Raw genomic sequence first — 24,323 nt, 5'->3', positions numbered from 1 at the left:
CACTTAAAAAGGTCAGAGGGACTCAAATCATACCAGTTTCGTGGAATGACTCATTTAACAGTTTAACCTAGTTTGTGTGTAAATGTTAGATTACTTTTTTCTAACTGTTCATTCATTAACTGGTTCAAGCATGTAGACCAGCAGCAACAAACCAACTGGTCATAGGCCTACCAACTGGTCATGGATGTTTTTGTTTCTGTTTGATCAGGTTGAAACCGGTTAGAAACAAGATAAATCATATGCAATTGATTGTGTAGTTTGATTTGTTTAAAACTCATATTTTATTTTGGATGAAATGTAGTAGGCTACTATGGTGCTACCATGTTTTTAATATAAAATAAATGTAAAAATATAAATATAATACACGGTGCATATAGCTACTGTTAGTAGCCTAGTAGCCTACCATGGCCCATTTCAAGTGGACTTGCCATCGCTGATGGGATACTTTTATTGGCCGTGCTTCATTAAAGGTAGACGGGCAGAAGGTAAATAGACTGTTAGGGATTTCAAACGGTCCAAATATTTATGTGTCATGTGTTTAGAAGTCACAGCACAATGACGGCACAAATAGTAAAAGAGGTCAAGAACTGCTTGTAGATGTTACAAAGTGGTGCTTGACCGACTTCTCAAAACACATCATAGCTAGCTTTTAAGAGAGTGGTTCTTAGACTCGGGCCTGATCTTATTAGTGTTAAAACTTGAAAGTGTTTGGGAATGCCTTACATTCCCATACTTAATGTTTTTCTCCCAAGGACCTGGATTTCCATTGCATGACAGTTGGCAGGTGTGACATAAAGGTTTTCTTTCATAACTAACCATTTCTTAGACATAAATTAACTTTAGTCAGTTACCTGTCATTTAGAAGACACGTATTGAAGGATATAGTCCCCCCGGAGTAACATACTCTGGGAAATAATAATTAGAGATGGTTCCCTCGGAAAATCTGAAAACGCAGTTCACCTACAGTGCAACTATTAGCCCTAAGGCCTTTGCACTTTAAGTTATTATAATATATATGGCGAAGGAAAATAAAGCAGTTTTCCCCAAAAATGTAGTTTGTAAAAAACAGCTCTAATAGCTGTCCAAGAATAATCAACATATAAACAGTTAATGTAATAGATAACTGAAAGTTTGTCATAGTTGAACAATGGTTACACCCCTAATGTTCCTCCCAACACATTCTAATACTTAAAGGAATTTGAGGTTCTGTATAATCTGTCGCCATTATAAACATTTCAATATTATAGCCAGAAGACCTAAACAATATGCATGTCAGCATGATGTGTAAAAACATCGCACATTTTTTTTTGGTGTAAAGTTATGTACTGTATATATTTTGTTATAGGCCCATTCACTTTTATTGTGCGTGCCTCACTGTAACCTCAACTTTATCTATTTATTTTTTAAAGTAGTGGAAATTATTTGTTGTGGTAATCAACATTATGGCATGATTGCTGTTGATTTCGCTTAACTTGTATTAAATAAATCTATATTTGTGATTTTCACATATGAAACGAATGTTCATTTTAGGTTAACATAATTCAGAGTTTTCCCAAGTTGCATTCTGTGACCCTTAGGTAAATTGTAAATTGCAGGACAGCGTTTTGCGATTTCACGTTGTACATTTGATGTAAACTCTGGGTTAGCATTCTTATTTGCATACAAAATTAAAAACATTGATTGGACAAGTTCAAGACAACAAGAAAGCAACTTGTTTTAATAAGGAAACTCACCACTTGCATTGATTAATTTACCTCTTCCATCACTGCACTTCACACGATTCCCTTAAGAAAGGTTCCCTTAAAGGACAAGTTCGGTATTTTACACTTAAAGCCCTGTTAACAGATCGTATCTGATGAAATAGAACGGTTAAGATAAAAATTTGGACACATGCTCCTGTCCCGAGAATTTTAGGTTTATTTCGCTTTTGTGGACCTATTTTGCCAAACGCGTCACACGTGACTTTTCCGTTGAGAGCTTGAATAATAGACACTCCAGCCCAGTTGGTGGCGATAATGCACCTTTGCCAATTGCAAGCAAACCGCTGGCATTTCATTGAATACACAGAAGAAGCGGCGGAGTAACACCGTACCTCACACAGCACATTCAATACAAGTCAATGGAGTTGGACAAAAACTACGATAAAACCTGTTGGAAAGGATCTTTTTCAGCGATTTTTGAGTGCGCATATCAGTGAACACCCCTGACCACTCGGTGAGTTTCACGTCTTTGTAAACGAAAGTTTAATGTGTTTTTAGGAAGGAATCTTCCAGTGCACATAGACAAGGGGGGGAAGGGAAATAAACCTAAAATTCTCGGGACAGGAGCATGTGTCCAAATTTTTATCTTAACCGTTCTATTTCATCAGATACGATCTGTAAACAGGGCTTTAAGTGTAAAATACCGAACTTGTCCTTTAAGGCTTAGATGCTGAAACTAAGCCCAGTGCACGAGTTTCTGTGCATAAATATTTAAAGGTGCAGTAAGTTGCTAGGGTTGATTTCAAATATCTACAGTGTTCCTCAGAAATCACTTACCGCACCTTTAATAAGGCAGGCATTGTTTACCTTATGATTGGTTGTTGGTTGGTAAACTCATTTTTATGTTAGCAACGCATCTTTTGACACTGCAAAAGAGCTTCATAACCCAAGGTTAACTTAACAGTGGTGTGAAACATTACTTAACCCAAGGTTTGAAAATATTAATCTAGAGTTTAAGTCCCCCATGTAGTCGATAATTGTATCCCTTGAAACTCACCTTTAATCAGCAAAATTACATATTTAAAAAAAAAATCATCATGCTTTAAAATAGCTTGAATGTAACTCTACATTCATGCCTCATTTAGTATACGTGGTTCTATGAATATAAAAATGAGCCCGCCTCCACTCACTCGCTCAGAGATCCACTCATTGGTCATATGTTGACGTGATTAATTACAAGGTAGTTTGTAACGTCAGAAACACCAGCGATTTCAAACTGCGTTTTTGAGAGACGGTCTTTGGTTCACTGCAGTTTTAAGGAGAAAATACTCAGCAATGGTGTTGACTAAAGGTGATGATACACAGGTCAACTTTTTGAGCAATGTTGCTGGGCAATATTGCCATCAACGGGCAACAAGATGAGACAGGATCCACGACAGATTTAAATTATCCAGATAGAAATGTATTGCCCATTTTCAATGGGAAAGTGCCCAAGCAACAATCACTCGGCAAGATTGCCCAGCAACATTGCTCAAAAAGTTGCCCTGTGTATGAATGTGACCTTTATGAATTTGCACATGGTTTGTCTTAAAGCATATCAAAAACACCACATAGAAATATAAACAGCATTAAAAGGTTGATTTTCACCACAGGGAAACTTTAAGTGTAGAATTAAAATCCTCCCCCCCCTTTTTTGAAAGATAAAGGAGAAAACAGAACCAGACATGGACACATTTTTGGTCTAAAGTTGCACTTTAATCCTAACACTTATTGGCTGTTTGGCCCCCACCCGTCTTTGCCCACCCCGTTCCCACCCCATACAACAGGCACACAGAGAGCGATGAGTAACAGACAGTTCAACAGTTCTGAACAAAATCCAGATTGAAAATTCCATGAAGAGCTTCTGAGGTAAGAGCGAGACACACACCGACAGAGAGGAAAAAGGATCTTCGCAAAAACGCAGATACAGAGTCGAAAGTGACCATCGTCATGTAGTTAGCATCATCATGATCAACATCAAATGTCAAAAAGAGAAGCGGGTATGTGTTCTGAGAACAAAAGGAAAAGCATCTGCATGTTTCCTGACAACATGTTACGGCAGAACTCTTTGGTTTCAACTCTTGAGGTTTTAGCATGAAAATCTTCCTTTGTTGACCTAATCAGTTACCTTTGGATTGAAGCTGTAGTAGTCGAAGGGAAAAACGAAAGAAAACAGGCAAACAATATGTTGCATTTGATATTCATTTAAACCCCGTAAACTGTCAACATAACTGAACGAAACTGTCCTAAGTTCTAATTTGAATGTAAAATTCGGAGAACAATGCCGTTTAAATGTGAGATTTACCTCTATTTGGCAATGCAAAACAACGGAACATACTGCACAATGACAACGCTGCAGTCGCGGACATTCCTGCTGTATATGGTTGAAGAACAGTTTTGCGTGTGCATGTCTACAAGAACGTCCATGCATTTGAGCGCGTCTAGTATGTGAGAGGTCCTGCGGTAGAGGTTTAACTTTGGTATCATTCAGGGCCCTCTACAGCAGAGCCGTCCACACACACCAACACAGAGATATATACAAAAACCAATAATCACATGAGCAACGTACACATAGAAAACCGATGTGAAAACCAAATCTGCCATCAACTGTTCTTCAACACCGATAGTGGGCCGGATATTTGAACCGGACGTTGGATAGATAATCTGGGGAAGTCTGTGAACCCTTATACTCACGCGAAAAAGACGCTAAAAAGACCCTCTCCTGAGCAACAGCGCCTCTGCTCCCCTTTGTCAAATTCTTAAAGCTTTTTTCCCATCTATTTGGCATTTCTAATCAAACATGAGGTATATGCAGAAGCGTATCTCTCTCACTCTTTTTCCCTCATCCAACGCATCTAAGAAACAGAGCAAAATCGAAATAAAAAGAAAAAACTGGAACAAGAGTTATGCTTAAAGTCGGCCCATAACTATATATTACATCAAGTTATAGAGACAGTTTGGAAACTTTTCATCTCTCGAAAGCGGTGGGCAGATTTTTTGAAAAGTTACCCACAGAAACAACAGTCAGTTTTAGTAGCTAGTTTGGTTTCAAAAACTTTGTTGACACTTGCTTTTTTTTTTTTTAGCTACCCCACATTTCCCCAGTTTGGTTTTACAAAGATTAAAAAAAAGACCAAATCGATAAATTAAAATGCTATAAATACATAAATAAGCCAATAAATAAGACGAAGAGTTGGAGACATATAAATCCTTGATACACCCTCCCCCACACACAATAAATACAAATTTTCGAGGGAAAAAAAATCAAAGAGAGACAGTTTAAAGCTTTTGGTCTAAAATCAAGTCATCATCATCATCATCATCATCAACATTTCATAAGGACTATTTTTATCACAGCCTTTTTTTTTTTTTTTTTTTACATTAGCAATAGTAAGCAGTTGAACATAGATTTTTTTCCCCCTACAAAATCTATCAAAGCACTAACAGGTACATTCCCTCTAGAAGTGTAACGCCAACCGGATTTCCAGTTGCTTTTAAACCCCACCCCACCCCGTCCCCCACAACCTCTACATTTCTCGTTTGCCCACGTTTTTGTATGTGTCTAAGATCACATAGTCAAAAACTGTTTGGCCGACACGCCGAGCGAAAGTTAAGTTGGCTTACCGGCCGTGTTTCGGTTTGGTTTCCATGCTGGAGATGAGCTTCCACGTTCACACACTCACACACGTCTCACACACGTCTCACTCTTTGCTCCCTATCTCTCCTCGAAGAGACCTAGCACCAATACGGTCTTTCTCCACGCGTTGTGCATTGGTTAGGTTGCTATTTGGTGTCAAAAAAGAAAAAGTTTTCGCTTTTGGTATTTCTTCAGTTTTGGCTTATCGTTTCACAACATTCGCAATCGAAGCAAAACTTGGAAGCTACATGTTCACAGTATTGTTTCAAACCGCCTGATGAGGGAAACCCCCCGGAACGATCAATTCAAAATGACGAAACACACGAAATATGAAAATAGGCAATACGTCACCCCATTATCCCAAAAATATAAAGCAATGAGACGAGTCATACAGCATAAACAGACAGACCAAGAGGAAAAAGCAATAAAACAAAATATATATGTATATATATATATTCTGAAGTTCAGTTCGATGAGGTTATAAATATTCTCCCGTCCAGGAAGGAGAGTGAAAGCATCGACTTAACGGAAAAGGAGGGAGGAGGCGAAGGAATGATCTTCTGGTCAAAGCCACGTTGAGTCTTTTCACGTCATCGAGTCTTGCTACTCTAAAAACATCCTCCTTGTCCACCTCCTGTGGTCCACTCCTGGTATTTGGTTTCATTCCATTGAGTAAAGTTCAGGTTTAGTCCATTGGTTTTGGTTTGGTTTGGTTTGGTTTCATTTTTGGTTTAATCCGTGTGTTGAAAAAAAATTAAAACGCCGTCATCACGTGTCTCCCCTCCGCATCTCGGTTGTTGGATTTCCCCCTGCAGGTTTCCTCGGATCCTCTTCAGTCGCTGCTCCTCTTGCCTGTCGTTCCTTTTCTCCGTTTGGCCTTTTTCACCACACATTTTTTTCCCGAGGCACAGGAGAGGGGTCCAGAGAGGATGGAGGGCAGGGGTTTGGGGGCTCAGGGGGATTTATTAGAAAATTTCTCCTTGTGTATGTTTTTTTTTTTTTGACATGTCTGAGGTCTTGTCGTCTGATCGCTTTTTAGCTGACGCAAAAGGCCAGACGAATGCTTTGGTATCCAAGAAAAGTGTGTCAAAGTTTGAGGCATGGATTCCAGCGGATGATCGGTGATGGAAAGGGAATCGGGATCACAGTAACTTCAGTGTATATGTGTGTGTTTGTGTGTATTTGTGTGTAATACTGTTTAAAGTGGAGAAAAAAAATCCCTTGAAATTCTTCTGTCGTTCTGCGGTTTTTCATCTTAAATTTAACTGGAAAAAATGCTGATGAAAATGGAATGAAAAAGAATGAGTAAATCTAAATAGTTGATAGCAGAGGTAGATTGAGAAATACATTTACAAATAGTTTAAAAGAAAGAAAAAGAAACGAGTTTACATTATATGGGGTGCATGAAAACCAATGAAAATTGAGCAAAAGGTGTTTGGTGTTTTGTAGAGTTAATCTGATCCTGGACAATTCAGGTTTCAAAGTCTTAGTTAAAGCTTTTCTATCCGATTTTTTGGTTTTGATTTTTGGTATTTTGGTTTTGGTATTTTTCGTCATTTTTTTGTCTTTGTGAGTCTTTCCATTCTTCTTCCATGTGTTTATTTTTTGGTTTCTCTTTCTATCATCCAGTGACACTTGTCAAATGTCCTTTCTTTGTTCCATTCGTTGCCACCCGTTTTCCTTTGTTGTTGGTTCTTCGTAAAGTTTTTTGGCTCACGACCCTGCCCTCAAAAAATCTGTTCATGTAGGTTTGTCTTTTTCTATTCAGAAAGGAATAAATGTACATTCTCCAAAGTAGCTCCATTGAGGCCACCTCTCCACACTGAATAGATAAATTTTTTTGGTTTAAAAAGTCCCCCGTTATCCTGTTCTCTCCTTATCCCTGTTCTCTTCTGCTCATTTCTCGGTATTTTTGGCATTCAAAGACATAATGAGAGAGAGAGCACAAGAGAGAAATGGAGGGATTGAGAGATGGCTTTGGTTGAAAAGGCGAGTCTTGTTTGTCTTCATTCGTCCGTCCCTCTGACTCCCCTCAAGTGCAGCAGCTTGGTGTGGGCGTCACTCAGCCATGGCTCCGCCCAGAGGGGGTGGTGAGGCGTCACCTAATGAGCAGAAGGAGGCGGGGCTTGAGCAGGGGGAGATGGAGCACGAGTCTGGGCTCGCGCCTCTGACGCCAGGAGGCGGAGAAGCCCTGGGGTGGCCCACCAGACTCATGCCTGCGCTCCTCGCCAGGGGCAGTAAAGTGGGGCGGTTTAGGAAGAGGGACTGGCGCAGTCCAGCTCCTGGACATCCAGCTCCACCCAGAAACATTTGACCGCTGCCCTCAAGAGCGGAAATGGGAATCTGGCCACCACTGGCAGCTAGAGCTGTAAAAAGACGATAGAAGAGAGGGAAAGAGAGAAATAAAGAGAGCAAATTAGGGCGAGTGAGACATACCCATTGACACCTGCTATTTAAATCCGTCTCTTTTGTCCACTTTCAACCACTTCTGTCCTGATTTCTTCGAGGGGAGGGTCTATGGGAAGGTAAATGTATAGACTTTTTCAGAACTTCGATCTATTGGATGAAACAAGCTCACGCAATTTGAGAAAAAAAAAAAACATATGAAGAGCTTTCGTTTCTTCTCTGACAGCCGAAAGACCAGAAGAAAGCAATCTGGTCAAATCCGTTTTTGACTACCTGTGGAAGTGGTCAAAAGTGGTAAAACGAGTGGACAAAAAAAATAAAATAATATATATATATATATATATGTGTGTGACCCTGGACCACAAAACCAGTCACATGGGTCAATTTTTTGACATTGAGATTTATACATCACATGAAAGCTGAATAAATAAACTTTCAATTGATGTATGGTTTGTTATAATAGGGCAATATATGTCCTTTAAAGTTGTCCATTTATGTTCACGATTGTGCTGCATTCACTCACAAAAATAAGTGTTTTATATATTTACGGAAGGAAATTTACAAAATATCTTCATGGAACATGATCTTTACTTAAAGGAACACTCGAGTTAAACTGTTAAACTGTTAAACAGTTGAGTTTTACCGTTTTTGAATCCATTCAGCCGATCTCTGGGTCTGGCGTTAGCACTTTTAGCATAGCTTAGCATAGATCATTGAATCTGATTAGACCGTTAGCATCTCTCTCAAAAAAATGACCAAAGTTTCGATATTTTTCCTATTTAAACCTCGTCTCTTCTGCAGTTACATCGTGTACTAAGACTGACAGAAAATAAAAAGTTGTGATTTTCTAGGCCAGTATGACTAGGAACTATACTCTCATTCCTGCCTGCGTAATAATCAAGGAACTGTGCTGCCGTATCAGCAGGCGCAATGATATTACAAACTTAGTACCGGTATATAGTATAAAGTATATTTATACTTTAATGCTAATCAACATAGCTATTATCACAGAATAAGGCACACAAAATATTATTTCATAGTGTTTTATACAGTGTAAGACGCCACATCATCTCACAGAAGGATGCTCAACTGTCGTTATGAAGTGAGTTTGGAGTAAACATGTTATTAAATGTTGTCTTTCATAATCACAATGGGCCAAACAGGTTTTAAGAGCGTTTCATGTTAATTATTAATTGCGATTATTTAAATAGACAGACAGGGAAAATAAACTGGTTGAAGTAGCTCTGCAACACGACAAAAACAGAAACGGGGTGTTTGGTCTTCTGCGAGGCAACACATTGGCACAGAGCTGCCTATTCGTCGAGGTAAATGTAGCAGTTCTAGATTGTGCGTCGGCTCCAGTACGGTGTTGGTGGAAAAGGGTTTTAAGTGATGAGGATGAATATGAGCTCAAGAACAAATATAAGGGCAATAGAAATGGCAAGTGCTTTTGAAAGAGACAGACAAGGTGCACAAACACAGCTCTTCTCATACACACACACGCAGACAAACATATGTAAGTGAGGATGAAGATGTGGTGAGAATAGTAGAAGGCTTTTTGATGGTGAATGATGGGAGGTTTCATCCCCCATTAGCCAAGCTCCTTAATGAATATCTTTCAATGAATCTTCTTTTAATTGATTTCCTCGTCCTCTGTGACAAACCTTGCATTGTGGCCAGAGGGTTGCTGCTGATGAGGGCCTGGTTCATTCCTGTGCTTACACCCATCATTGTGTTCCTGTAATGTGTGTGATGTGTCATTTACACGCGTCCACAAACATACGCCATTCATACATGCAGAGAGAAGCAAGCATTTTTAGTGACATCTCAAGAACAACCATGTCCATCGTGGAGTTCGTGTTGATTTCACATGCTGGAAAGAATGACATTAAGACGAGAAAACACAGCGTACCGTTCACATTCAATTGGACAGGTTTGGAACACAAGTGAGAATAGAGGTTTTATCGTGAAAACAAGTATGACAAGACTACAGCAAAGCTGTAATTATTTCAGTTCAGAATGCTTAGTCATAATGAAAGCTGCTGACAGAATGATTATGGGCCCTATTTTAACGATCTGAAACGCAAGTGTCAAAGCGCAAGTAACTTTGTGGGCGTATCCCGGGCGCTGTTGCTATTTTCCCGGCGGGATAAACGACTCTTGCGCCTGGCGCAAATCTAAAAGGGGTTGGTCTGAAGTAGCTTCATTATTCATAGGTGTAGTTTGGGCGTAACGTGAAATAAACCAATCAGAGCGTCCTCTCATATTCCCTTTAAGAGCCGGCGCGCTTGTTCCATGGCGGATCGCTATTATAACGGCGGATTTGCCGGCGCACGCCAGGAGCGGTTCACAGCCGAGGAGACCGACATTCTCGTCAGGGCCGTAAAACAGAGAAGTGACATTGGGGATGATGGGAGAAACCCACCCAAATTAGCTTCAGTTAAACAGGCGTATAATTTGGGTAAATGTGTAGCCTAATCTAGATTTTTTTTTATTTTATCTAGATAGATCTTTTCCACATCTTCACGGACACAACAATGATTTCCCTCGTGTGTTAATATTTTTCCTTGTAATAATGTGTGATTTGAGCAAAAATGAAAACTGCTGCGTCTGTTTATATTAGAGAATCAAAGTGGATGCGCGTTAACACGCTACATTATGGCCAAGCACGCGCCCTTAACAGCGCCACTGTCTTTAGACTGTTTTTTTCCTGGTCAGTGGCGCAATTGCTTTCTAAAACTGGAAAATAGCACCAGGGAAGTTTTGCGCCGGAACACGCCTTCTCTTTGCGCTGAACCGCCCCCGCGAGCGCAAGTTCATTCCCTAATTTACCGACGTGCGTCTGTGGAGGGAAAAGTCCGCTGTGCGCGGGTGCAAAATAGGAATGATACATGCGACGGTGTTCAAAGTCAATTGCGCTGGGTGCAAGATAGGGCCCTATGTGTTTTTATCACGGTCTTCAAATTTATGACCGGGAAATTTTGAGGTAATATGGAACATTGGATGCCGGATTTATGCAAATATCCTTGAATATTATAGATGATGTATCATAAATAATAATATATAAACATTCACAATATTTAATGATTCAATATAGGTTAAAACAACCTAAACAAAAACCTGATTTTCTGATTTAATAATAATAATTTTTATTATCCACACTTGTAACAATCTCGGTATAAGATAATTTACATTTTGCAGCATTGGATAGTGAATTGGTGAAAATGTGCAAATATTGTTTAAATATGAAAGTATAATACATAAGAATAAATTTACATTCACAATATTTTATCACTCAATATATTAGTTGTTAGCTGATTAAATCAACTTAAACAAATAATTGATTAATAATATTAATAATGAGAATTAAAATAATAATATTATTTGTTAGTTGATTCAATCGACCTTACATAATTGATTGGACTAATTTCTAGTTAAATGATAATAATAATCATCATCGTCATAATTTGTTAATAGTCCAGTTCTAGATCATTTACCTTATGTTCAACATTAGATATTGAATTTTTGCCAATTTCCAAGCAGTTTAAAATATCAAAGTATAATAAATAAGAATAAATGATAATTTACAATATTTTATCACTCAATTTATTAGTTGTTAGTTGATTAAATCAACCTAAACAAATAATGATTTAATATTAACAACAACAACAATAGTTGTTAGTTGATTAAATCAACCAAAACAAATATTTGTCTGGGTTAATTTCTTATTAAATAATAATAATAACAATAATAATAATATTATTAATAATGTTCTTTTTTTAACATTCCTGCTCTAAGATAGTTTATCTTATGTACAACAATGGATATTGAATTTGTGCAAACTTGCAAGTATTGTTTAAAGTGTCTAATGTTTAAAAGTATAATAAACAAGAATAAATAAACATTCATAATATTACATTCATAATAAAAAGAAAAATATATATATTATTTTAAAATCAAACAGTGTCAAAAGAGCATTTCCCTGCCCTAAACACATGCAAGAGCTTCTTACCCTGTGTTCAGGCCAGGGCTGCCGAGGCCCGGCGGGGTGGGGCTCACTGTGCTGAGAGGAGGCGGAGTCACTGAAGAAGGGGCGGAGCTCAACACTCCATGTCCACTGGGGTTGAGAGGGCAGGCCACAGAAGGTGTGGGACTGACGGCTACGTACGGAGAGAGATTCAGTGTCTGTCCTTGTAAAGTGCACAACACTATTATTCATTCTAACTGCTCTTCTCACCTGTTGTGCTGAGACTGGTAGCGACCTGAACCAGTCCCTGACTGGACATCTACAGAAAAAAGGAAAGAGACTTTAATTAACAAACATACATCTCATAATGACATTCTTTAATATTTTCCTTTACTTTCAAAGGTCCCGTTTTCATTTTATGGTAGAACATAATTCAAGCACATGACCAGACATGTCTCTTTTATACCACATTTGCACCCATTCACACCATGCACCATCCAAACAACATTTCAACACCAGCTGTCAGTCGAAATGGCTTCGGGCCAGATCAATCGCTAAAGCCATGAGTGGGCGTACCATGTGCGGGCTGTAGCAGGGGGGCTTGTGCGTCTGTGCTGGGGGCTGAGTGGGCAGCGGAGGGGTGGCGCTGGAGGGGTTGATGCGCTTCTCTTTCTGCCGTCGGTTGCAGAACCAGACGCGGATGACCTCCTTCTCCATGTTGAGCTGCTCGGCCATCAGCAGGATCTCTTCAGAGGTAGGCTTCTGGTTCTAAAGGTGAGATTCATGAGTGCACGAGACATGCCAAACAAGACCAAGTTTCAGCCCAAAACAATTTCATGCTGATGCACAAAATATTTGAGAAAAAACACGCAGTGAATCAAAGACGTAATTGGTACTCAAAAATGCATGTAAACACGGATTTATTGAAATCATTAAGAGTGAGAATTTACATCAAGGAATTTGTTCTAAAATTCAAATTCATGAGGTTGATTTGATCACCACTCCCTTGATAGGACACATGACTTATAATTGTTTTATAATTGCTGTATTATCTGATAATGGACATGTTTTGGTTACATTTATAATTAAAGTTTCTGTCATCGCAATGCCAACCGGCAGAATGAGTTACTTAGAAATGGAAAGAAGCAGCAAGAGGCGCCTCAAGCGTACTGGCTGTTTGCCTTGATCTTAGATGCGTTTCCTTGAAAAAAGCTCACAACACAGGTGTGGTGCTTACCTGAGAAAAACTTTTTGTTACTCATGTGCAACCATAAAACTAAATTAAACCTGTATTGTTTAGTATAAAACATTGGAATGATCTAGAAACGTATTTGTTTTTAGATTCACCTATTATTGCTACTTGTTGTTCCACTTTCCATGCAAACCAATGAAAAGTCTATTTTTATTTTATTTTATGCAAAGCAACTTACAAATGAATATTGCAAGCAAATCATCATAAGATAATGTAAAACGTATTATTATTATTATATATTATTAAATTTTGGAATTGTATTTTATTCTATTTTATTTTATCCATATCGACTTACAAACAACATTGCAAGCAATTTAACATAAGATATAATAATAAGGTATAAATATATATTTACATGTATGCATTATGTTATATTTCATAATTATTATTTTATTTATTTATAAAAATATCATGTTGTTTTATTATTTCTTATTTTTTCCTGGTTGGTAACCACTTTCAAACTCCTATGTGTGTCCATAGACAACCTTCTGGACTGTTAGGTGAACTGGCCTATCATATAATATGTTAAATAATGCATAAAAATATGCTCAAGCAATACTTCAATCATGCCAGAAGTATATGGGGTTTAATGTGGTGACATAATTCTTATACTGTATATTGCAATAAATTAGTTTGCTGGTAGACTTCTGTTTCTCCAGAGAGAGAAAAAAATGGATTCAGCATTTTCAAAAAGAGAACCAATATTTTTTTATCATGAGACAGCAAAAAGGAGGTCATGAAGCTGAGGTGTGCTGTGCGGAATAAACCAAGTCAAATGAACGAGTCATTTGAACGAAATATGATTTCTGTAGCAGGAAATTAAAATCCTGCAACATTTGCTGGTACGGTGTGTGTGTTGTTCGTGAGTCCGACTAACCGAGATGAAGTTGCGCTCCAGGGCAATGCGGACGTTGGTCTCGATGCTGGTGCGCTTCTTCCGGCGGCGTCCAGGCAACCCTTCAAAGCCCAGCAGAGGCGAGGACAGTGAACTGGGGCTCGGAAGCATGTTGTCTATCGCCATGGTTTCTGTAACGCAAACACACACATGACACGAATCGTAAAGAATGCAAACATGAAACACCGATGAGAAAAGTGACAAAAACACACACCTGCATCGCTCAGCCATTTCTCCAGCAAGGGTTTGAGCTTGCACATGTTCTTGAAGCTGAGGTTGAGAGCCTCGAAACGTGAGATGGTGGTCTGACTGAAGTCATTGCCGTACAGTTTCCCCATGGCCATACCGACGTCCCCCTGCATGAAGACACGGAGCCGAGTGTCATCAGTTTATCCCCGAGCAGACAGGACTAGTTTAGCTTGAGGACTGTTAACTTTGTTTCACAGACACATAATGTGATTTCTATGGAAGGTATCTTCTATGAAGATAAAAAAGGTAATTGCAACTTTTTTTCTCTCTCTCATAATTGCGTGATATAAACTCGCAATTGTAGGTTATAAAGTCAGAATTGTGAGATATGAATGCAATTCTGAGAAAAAAAGTCAGTCTTTGTTTTCGTCAGAATGGGCCTTTATATTTTGCGAGACTTTTCTCAACTTAAACTCAAAATATAAACTCGCAATTATCTTTTAAATTGTTTTATTCCGTGGAGGAAACAATCTTCCATAGATTTCAATACCAAAATAGTAAGTGTTTTTTTCTCTCTCACACAACTGTGCTAGTGGCATGTTACTTTCTCACAAATGATCTCCTCATTTATTTTCTTCACTGAATATTGTAACTAAAGCTAAATTTCTCACTGGTTTTCCACCTGGTTGCATCTTCGTTATTGGTTTAGACCTTTTTATGAATAAAGCACTATATAAATAAAGGTGACTTGACTTGATGTTGACTGCATCTCAAAAATAAGTGTCTTGAATAATTGTTTTTCATTTCTATTTTTTGAAGTTTGATTCTTTAAAAAAAAAAGTCAAACTTTGACAGAAAACAGTTTCACACCTGTGTGAACCCCAGTTTAATGCGCCTCTGTTTGAAGGTTCTGGCAAACTGTTCGAGCTCCTCCAGGTCGCTGGGCTCCTCGGGATGGGGCGTCGCCGTGGGAACGGAGCTCATGGGTGGGGCTGAGGAGGGGGCGGAGCTTACAACGCTCTCCACGTTCTTCTCCCTCTGCAATGACCACAGCCTGTCGTCAAGATGACGCTACAGCACAGATTGGGAAAACACACTACTTTCTCAAACACGTATCTACTGTGACACAGAGCCTTCAATTTCAAACCCATTCCAAAAGATTCCCTTCATTGTTGCATAACATCATTTCTACCCCTGAAAGTCAACAAATTTAGACTGACTATAGCATACCATTCAACTCCTATTATTTTATAAGTATGCGATAACTTTCAAAAGTAAGATTTTTTGGTCACACTTTAGATCAGGGTCCAATTCTCACTATTAACTGTCTATTAACTATGACTTTTGCCTCATAATTACTTCTTATTAATAGTAAGGTAGTTGTTAAGTTTAGGTATTGGATTAGGGATGTAGAATATGGTCATTAATATGTGTTTTATAAGTACTAATAAACAGCCAATATCCTAGTAATATACAGTGCTGGTCAGAATTATTTGCCCACTTGGTAAATACAGTATGATCAAAGATTTTTTACAGCCATCTTTAATTATATTTACCAAGGGGGCAAATAATTCTGACCAGCACTGTACACGCAAGTAATAAGCAATTAGTTCATAGTGAGAATTGGACCCTAAACTATATATATATATATATTATTTGTATTTTTCTTTTGAACCTTCAATTCATCAAATAATCCTGAAAAAATGTATCACGTTTTTCACAAAAAAATATTAAGCAGCACAACTTGATTTCAACATTGATAATTATAATAAGAAGAAATGTTTCTTGAGCACCAAATCAGAATATTAGAATGATTTCTGAAGGATCATGTGACACTGAAGACTGGAGTAATGATGCTGAAAATTCAGCTTTACCATCACAAGAATTAATTGTATCTTCAAATGTATATATATATATAAAAAAACAGTTCTTTTAAATTGTAATAATACATCACAATATTACTAATTTTAGTGTATTTTTGATCAAATAAATGCAGCCTTGGTGAGTGTTAGAGACTTCTTTCAAATTCTGACCCCAAACTTTGGAATGGTAGTCTAAACATACTATGCAGAATACTGATTTAAATTATTAAATTTGCCAAACTTTGCAGTATACAAGAGAGCGCACTGCATCAAATCCTGTATCCCATGATGCAGTGTCTCAAGTAAAATGCCATGATGATAACTGGACACTATTTGCTAATTGAATAAGCAAAATGAGGTGGACAACAATGTAGTTGGAAACCCTTTTTTGTTCATACCTGTGCTTGAAGCCCCAGTCTAGGTGGGGTGGTCAGGAGACTCCCTGGGCTTTGCTGAGGTAGTGAAATCAAATTTGACGTCGAAAGCAAACCTGAGAGAGCATGAATGGCAATTACACATTAAAGACATCACTGCACGCAAATGCTATCCACTGACTCCATAGCCATGATGAAATAATGTGTGTGTATAATAGGCGCATCTTACCTTGCTGACCCTGCTGAGCCTGGGCTTGAGGCAGCAGGAACTGAGCAGGGGACTGGAGGTGGTGACCTGGCATCAGTACCAACTGCTGTAACTGCAACAACTGCTGAATGTCCTTCAGAGAGAGACAGAAAGCCTTATGAGGGTGAAAAAAAGACAAGTGAGCAAGTCAAGACATGGGGAATAAGTAAAAAGTCAAGGTACAGAAACAATAGTTCGGCGGGAAATCGCAATTTGCATTGTACTGAAGAACCCTTTACCTGATATTTTAATTCTAATCTCATTTCACATTCTTTAAATGACTGACTATATTACAAAATGTTTCCTTGCACATGACCAGATGTCTCAGGAACAAAATATGCACATTTCACACATTCATTAAATACTTAAATGCATGCAAATCATACTAAATTGTTATATTAAGTAAATTAAAATAAATTAAGATGTATTCACAAGTATATTAAAATTGGAATAAATACATTTGAATAACAAATAATTAAATAATTGATATTTATTTATTTAAATGTGATATTGCAAGATTGTCTGCAAGACTTACATTGTAAGAGTACTGTAAGAATATAATAACTGGGTAACATCTAGGTACTAACCCTAAGCCTATAACCCATGTAGTTACCTTATATTACCCAGTACTTTCTTAGGCAAGTACACTGTAAGTACACATAAGTGCATGTACATAAGTGCAACCTTATGTATTTATATCCTAATGGACAAATTGCAATAACTTCTGTTCATAATTGACTGCATGCCACAGATGCCGTTGATATATAGTATATTTTACCGGGAATGTTCCCTGAATTGAAATACAGGAAAAGATGCACTTTCCTAAAACGTAGACCGGCAGCGCAGGAGGTACCTGGGCAGTGAGCTGGATAGGCTGCGATAGCAGTGGAGGCGGAGCTTGCTCATGTTTGGCTTGAGACTGGGCTTGTGCTGCTGCCTGATTGGCCTGCTGCTGTTGCGTGTGCTGCTGCTGATTGGCTGCGGCAGCTGCGTGGGCCGCATGCGCTGCGTTCGACTGCTGCACGGCTGCGGCTAACAGCTGCGCTTGAGCCTGCTGCAACAACAGCTGCTGCTGTGCAGGGAGGAGAGCGGCCAGCTGAAGAGAGGAAGCGCAGAGAGAAAAGGTGGAGAAAAGAACAGCGTCACCAAGCAGGAGAGTCTGTGGCAGCTTCTCTCGCAAGCAGGCCCTGAGATGGCATCCACAGCATGGTTAAGCTTAGAAGGTTACACATCAACCGAAAGCATGTTGCATTAAGTTAACAGAAGCATAGAGCAAAAGAGAAAGAGAGCGAAAAAAAGCGATCCATATAATATTTGTATTTGTTGGCATTCATTCAGATGAATTATTATATAATATAGCCATGTTTACTTCCAGAGCAGGATTTCCAAACTGATCTCCTAACTTTTGTATTTATATATATAAATTGTAAATATATATATAAGAGCCAAGGTTGTATAACAAAGTATAGTGTTATAACTGTATATATATATATATATATGAAGACTTCAGATGCAAATCTGCCATCTGAAGTGCCATCTGAAATTTTCTTCTAAAATTTGCATTTTTATCAAGCTTGTATATTTAGGTTCAGTAATTTCACTTAAATAACAATTAATAGGTTATTTTCATTGCCATTAAAGTAAAATAATTGAACATAAACATACAAGCTTGATAAAAATTATCATTCTAGAAGAAAATTTCAGATGGCACTTAGAGGCTTTTGCATCTGAAGTCTTCATATATGTATTTATATGTAAAATTTAAATATGAAAAACTGTACTAGATTTGCGATATCATCCCAGCCTGTGAAAAGGGTCCATTGGTTGAAGTAAAAGTGCCACAAAGCCAGAGTTTTGCTTTATGAGGGAAGTAAACTACAAATGGCTTAATAATATTGTCTCTGAATATTTAAATAATTTTAGAAAATGGTTAAAAAACATTACACTTTACCTTTATATAAAAAGATTATAATAAAAATAAAGTCATGAAATCAAAACAAGAACATTTTTAATCGGATCATAAATATTTTTAAATGATTCATTACATTTATTATTAATCATATTTATTTTAAAAATAAGTATTTTAAAATATCAGCGGTGCTTACTTTTTGAAGTAGTAAATAATTTTTAAGCCATATGTTTGAAAATTAGACATTTCAGCTTTAACCAAATAAAATAACAAATTGAAGTTGCAAACAATCTAATGTTATTTTAAATTGCTTGGTGCTGTTTTGTTTCCCTCAAATATTTTTCATTCACTTCACTTGTGTACCTGTTTGTCTCATCATGTGAGAGTGAGAGTGCGTGCGTGCGTGCGTGCGTGTGTGCGTGAGTGTGTGCGTGAGTGAGTGTGTGTGTGTGTGTGTGTGTGTGTGTGTGTGCGCGCGCGCGCGTGTGTGTGTGTGAGAGCACATACCCCTGCGAGCTGACTGCCTGCCAGCATGAGTTGTGTGTGTGGTAGAGAAGGCTGAACTGGAGGAGGAGGAGGAGCGTGAACACTGGTCATCTCAACGGCCTCCTCGGCTTTAACCTATAAAACACATTCATATATATTATTAATATATGGAATATGAATAATACATATACACATAAACACTAATAATATAATACATCAATGCTCTCACACACACAATCGCATAAATAGTAACAATATAAAAAATGCCTTAAACTAACCCTTTTTTATTTTAATACTATTTATTTAGCATATACATTTTTTTGAGGGAGTGTTTCAATTTAATTATCATAAATTCATTAAAAAATCCTTTAATACTACAAAATGCGAAAATAGACTCATTTTTGTATTAATTTATCTGTATTAAATGAACACTGTCATTTATTACTGGTACAGCTAGTTTGCAACTAATATGCAAATACACAAGGCCATTACTAAATATCAATAACCGATTAAACCAACTACCACTTCATGTCAAAGACAAAAAAAACACACTTTCCATAAGTAAACACACTCACTTTCAGTCATTCACTTGATTACTCACAAATTCAAAAGAAGAAGAGCAGTTCAACTCGTTTAGTTCTGTAAATATCCATCCAGACTCTCTCTACTGACCGCATCTGCCCTGCGCTCGGTCGAACCTTCCCTTTTTATCTCACTTCTGATTGATCCTTTCATACGTTTCATGTGTCACAGCTCACTTTCCCTCTCTCTCCTGTAACTCGCCTGGCATCTTGTTAGGAATGCGGTTTAAACAGACTAAAGAATTATCATTTGCATATTGCAATGTTAACGTATAATTACCCGAGGGCATCCATGTTAGCGAACGCGGTCGAAATAAAAAGCATTAGGCATGAACACACAAACACACACCTTTGTGTTGCTGGGTGCAGGAGACAGGCAGAACGGACTTGTTTTCATTGGCTGGATCTGAATGAAGACAGGAACAAATCATCAGGGACAAAACTCACTGCCCTCAACTGGACCGCTTTAGCTTTAATAAATGATCTAAAACAGAACAGATAGAGGCTTAAAAAGGAAGGTTTAGAAAACAATTTTCACTCGGAAATTGAAAAAGAGCAAGTAACACATTGAATTAAACATGCATTTTTAAAAGCAGAAAATATTTTCTTGTAAAACACTCCAATAATCATGATTTTTTTTTTTTTTTTTACAGTGTGTTTGTTGAATCTTGAGTCTTGCTTCTTAGTCAAATATCAGTATTGATGCACCGTGTTTAATATTCATTCAGTGGACACTTAGAAACAAACAACTGTAAAGTTCACCCATCATATTTTTCATTGCATCTATCCATATTGTTATTGCAGTAAGCGGCAAACTTCAAAGTGGGAAAATGAGCATGTTAGCCACGGGACTTTCCCTGCAAACATTTGCAAATGACGAATGTATGCGTGTACCGTAATTAAAAGAAACGCTCTAGCATTTTAAGATGCATTCTTACATAATTATCTATTAGCTTTCTTATTGGCTATCTGTCAATTTAATGATACTAACTTTTATAAAACTACACAAATGGTTTTAGAATTTCTTTTTCCCAAATATGCGAAATATTTGTATTTAGTTTTTCCTCAAAACCAGATCTCTGACACCCCTGATCTAGATGCTCACGCTTTTTGGAGAACCTCTCATGAACCTCTTTCTTTTTGTATTTCACACATTCATTGAGATCGAACAACTAACATAAAATTTGCTCTGAAAGTTGTTCACTCACCTGATCGCTGGCCTCTGGACTGTTCCTCTCAGAGTCTGTAAAAACACACACACACACACACACACACACACGCAAGGACACATCAGGTCAGAATAGTGCCTCAGGCTCCAGCCCTCACATCAACAAAAGCGTGGTCTGGTTAGCCAGAGGCATTGCATTATTGGAATACCATGGAGCGTTTAACCTGGGTTACTGTGTGTGTGTGTGTGTGTGTGTGTGTGTCACGGCTGACTAAAGTGTTCTGTGTGTGGTTCAGAGACCAAGTGGAAAATGTGAGAATTATGACAAAAGAAAATCTCATCACTCACACACATCTAGGAATAGTCATGAATCATGTACATGATAAAACATGCTTATACATGCAATGTTTCTCCCCCACAATATCATCACACAAATCTTTTTTTTACATACTAATAACAATAATTATATTGATTCTATGCATATAAGAACTTAACATCTTCTACATCTTAAAGCACTGAGACTCGTAGTAATCATTTTTACCTGTACTATCGACTGGAAACTCAGTCCCCATCTTATCATCATCGACAGCTTTAGACATCCTGATATCTACTGAAACAGAGAGAGGAACTGACTGAAAACATCTCTTGGATTTTAGCTTTTTTGTTGTCAGTCATCCTTATATCATCAACCACATAAATGGTAGTTGACAAATAACCTGTTTTCATCATAAAGATTCATCAAGAGTATATTGGTGCTGAAACTGGTCACCTTTTCTGTTCAGCCTACAGACATTTTTCAGCAAAAGAATGCACTATAAATACAACACTGCTTTAGGCTTTTCGACGTCGTGAAAAAATGTAGAACATTTTCAGATTTTTTTCTTCAATTTATAATACAAAATCAACTACTAATAACTATGTAATAGTAACTCATTAATTTTTAATGTGGACAAAATTCTACTCAAGGATCCTTCAGATTTCACCACTTTAAGCTTTCATAACAAAAAGTATTTTCCCTTCATTTGAAATCCCAAATATTTTCATATTCATTTTTCATTTATGAGATCAAAATCTATGCAAGAAATAGATAAATCGTCAAAAAAAAAAAAAAAAACATTAAGCACAGCCTTTCACATAACTTGCCAAAAAAAAAATCTAATTTATTCACATAACATTCCAAATAGCTTGATAAATTTAATCGAGCTTAAACATCTTTGAAATTACCTCTATATAGTATAATATAATATACGAATAGCTTCATCCAAGCTGTAGGTAATAATAAATCCACTTCTAATTAACGAAACAAACACCAGAGTCAAAAGTCAATTTCCATCAGCAAAACTATTCAACGTGCAGCTCAATGGCTCTATCTGTCTTTCCTACGTCCTTTACTTTTCTATTTCATTCTGTGTTGGTCCTGTTTGACACCCTCTTCATCCTAATACAGCACCTGCGCCTCCCAGAGAGCAGCAGGGATGGAGGGGCATGTCCCATCCTGCACGGCATCCTTCATATAGATACACACACACACACACACCCGCAATAGCTGTTAATGCGGGGAGGAGAGGGTTTCATCCCGCGAGAGCACGTGTTGCACTTCGCAGGAGGATAACAGCTTTTCTCTTTCTTACTCACGCTGAAATTGATGGCCACGTCAGACCATCCACACAGCCATTTCCAAGAGCAAATTGATTTCCCTGTCCGGTTCACTTATTGTTCAATTAGTTCATATTACACGGCTGGAACGTGCACGCTGAACATAAAACATATTACAAAGACTCTTTTTTATGGAAGCAATCACGTCAGTTAGTAAAAAGCCAACCGAAAATAACACTGTAAACTAAATAACACTGTCAACTAAATAACACTGTAAACTAAATTTGAAGCATTTTAAGAAAACGTGCCACAGCATCAAGATGTAAACATACAGTTTGAAAATGTAGGAATTCATGTTAACCAATGATCAACAGTTATTATTCTAACGTTAATAGATGAAAAATGTCAAATTATATGGTTTTGCTAAATGCTAAAATGCAATAATATTTAAAAAAACTGAATTTCAGCAACTAATACTTTCAACGTTTTGTTTAGACATTTAAACATACAATTAGATTTTAGAATGACGTGAACCTCATCACTAAAATATTTCATTCAAAATTATCATAATTTAAACGCATAAATCGACGATTGCACGGATCACGAAAAGTCAGTCTCAACTAAACTTTACATTACAAATAACCACACACAGAAAGCAAAGCATAAAGCTGATAGTACAGTAATATTAGAATAAGGTGCATTTTAGTAGTGTGTGTGATATGTTTCCTAAATGAGTTCTTGAAGGTGGTGTGTTTCTGACTCACCGGAATGCATTTAGCTCAACTCTCTTTGTCCTCTGATCACTCGATGAGAACAGCTCCTTCACTCTATATGCCACTATTACGACCGTGGGCGCTTTTTTTTTTCTTTTCTTCTTTGGGGTGTTTCACAAATTTCACTTGCTTTAGTCATAGAAGTTAAATTAAAGCCACTTTCCAACCGAGGCAAACGAAACCTCCATCCTCCGCCGCCCACCGCATTCGAGCGAGTTGCTAAATTAGGATGAATTACTCACTGATATTGATAGTCAAATGATTGGAAATGAAAGAAAAGATTGATCACCTGCTTCCAGACAGTCACGCTGGTGAGGTGAACCAGAGATCGTAAGCGCAGTGTAAATCACGGTCAATGAGCCACCGAGTTATTTTTTTCATGATGCAAAGCCACGAAAGGGCCTAGATGAGCAAATATGACGTGCCGATTGCATAAAACTGTCTCGCACTTCCTTCATCTGCGTGTCTGACTCCAGACCACTTCACTCTTAGAAAGAAAGGCCCAGGACGCTTTTAAGATCCAATAAGAACTTCTCATTTTCAGTTTCTTTAGAAAACCAAAATCTGATTTGATGAACATATAATACAATAGAGAGAACTTTTATGGTCTATAATAAACCATAAAGCCTACACAGCAAAAGTGTGCTTGATAATGATACATGGTCCAATGAGGCTGTGATAAATTAGATCGTTAAATTAAATATAAAGAGACACTAACTTAACTTAATGATGTCCAATAAAGAAAACGTAAGACTGCACTGTAAGAGAGGGATGTAAAAAGGGCCCAATGTACACTGTAAAAAAAAAAAACGTTTTTTAAGTACAATCAACTTGGATGTTTATGTCATTTCAACTTAAATTACATTAAATTGACTTAATGACTTCTAAAAAAAAAAATCAAAATTTTAGTTAATGCAATGTAAAACCATATGTTGTCATAACTTATTGATCATATCATTTTTATAGTGTACTGTTAAAATGAAGGAATTGTCCATATTGATTTTGAATAACACATTGTGTTTAAAGAAGTGTCTGTAAACTTAACAGATTATGTCCTGGGAGAAAATCACCAGTACCTTTTTTGTGTTTCTATGGATTTTTTTTTCTTACAGAGCGTTACTTCTAAAAGTCTATAATCGTCATATAATAAAACAATTTAAAGTTATGGTACTGCATTAAAGTATATTTGATGAACACAGAATTTGTCTCAACATTTTAGTCCACAATTATTGCCATTGCCAG

General features: G+C 37.4%; 1 protein-coding gene across 18 annotated transcripts in view; it reads right to left on the bottom strand.

Moving 5' to 3' along the window:
- Positions 1-5,237: 5,237 nt before the first annotated feature.
- Positions 5,238-24,323, bottom strand: part of pou2f2a (POU class 2 homeobox 2a) — a 65,518-nt gene continuing 46,432 nt past the window's right edge. For 6 of the 18 annotated variants that reach the window (XM_079590694.1, XM_079590692.1, XM_079590697.1 and 3 more), the window contains 14 exons: positions 21,254-21,319; positions 20,753-20,787; positions 19,894-19,950; positions 18,985-19,098; positions 17,422-17,664; positions 16,551-16,683; positions 16,346-16,437; positions 14,956-15,156; positions 14,111-14,252; positions 13,879-14,027; positions 12,326-12,517; positions 12,020-12,068; positions 11,795-11,942; positions 5,238-7,742 (listed from right to left, as the gene is read on the bottom strand). In XM_079590694.1, coding sequence (XP_079446820.1) covers positions 7,700-7,742; positions 11,795-11,942; positions 12,020-12,068; positions 12,326-12,517; positions 13,879-14,027; positions 14,111-14,252; positions 14,956-15,156; positions 16,346-16,437; positions 16,551-16,683; positions 17,422-17,664; positions 18,985-19,098; positions 19,894-19,950; positions 20,753-20,787; positions 21,254-21,319 — 1,664 coding nt within the window. In that variant the 3' untranslated portion in view covers positions 5,238-7,699. Of the gene's footprint in view, positions 7,743-11,794; positions 11,943-12,019; positions 12,069-12,325; positions 12,518-13,878; positions 14,028-14,110; positions 14,253-14,955; positions 15,157-16,345; positions 16,438-16,550; positions 16,684-17,421; positions 17,665-18,984; positions 19,099-19,893; positions 19,951-20,752; positions 20,788-21,253; positions 21,323-24,323 lie in introns of all 18 variants that reach the window. The other 12 variants (XM_079590686.1, XM_079590695.1, XM_079590684.1 and 9 more) reach the window with 8 other exon arrangements.

The sequence above is a fragment of the Phoxinus phoxinus genome (genome assembly GCF_949152265.1).
Source record: "Phoxinus phoxinus genome assembly, chromosome: 19".
NCBI classification, from domain to species: domain Eukaryota; kingdom Metazoa; phylum Chordata; class Actinopteri; order Cypriniformes; family Leuciscidae; genus Phoxinus; species Phoxinus phoxinus.
Note: the sequence above shows the minus strand (reverse complement) of the source record. Positions and strands in the feature narration are given on the sequence as shown.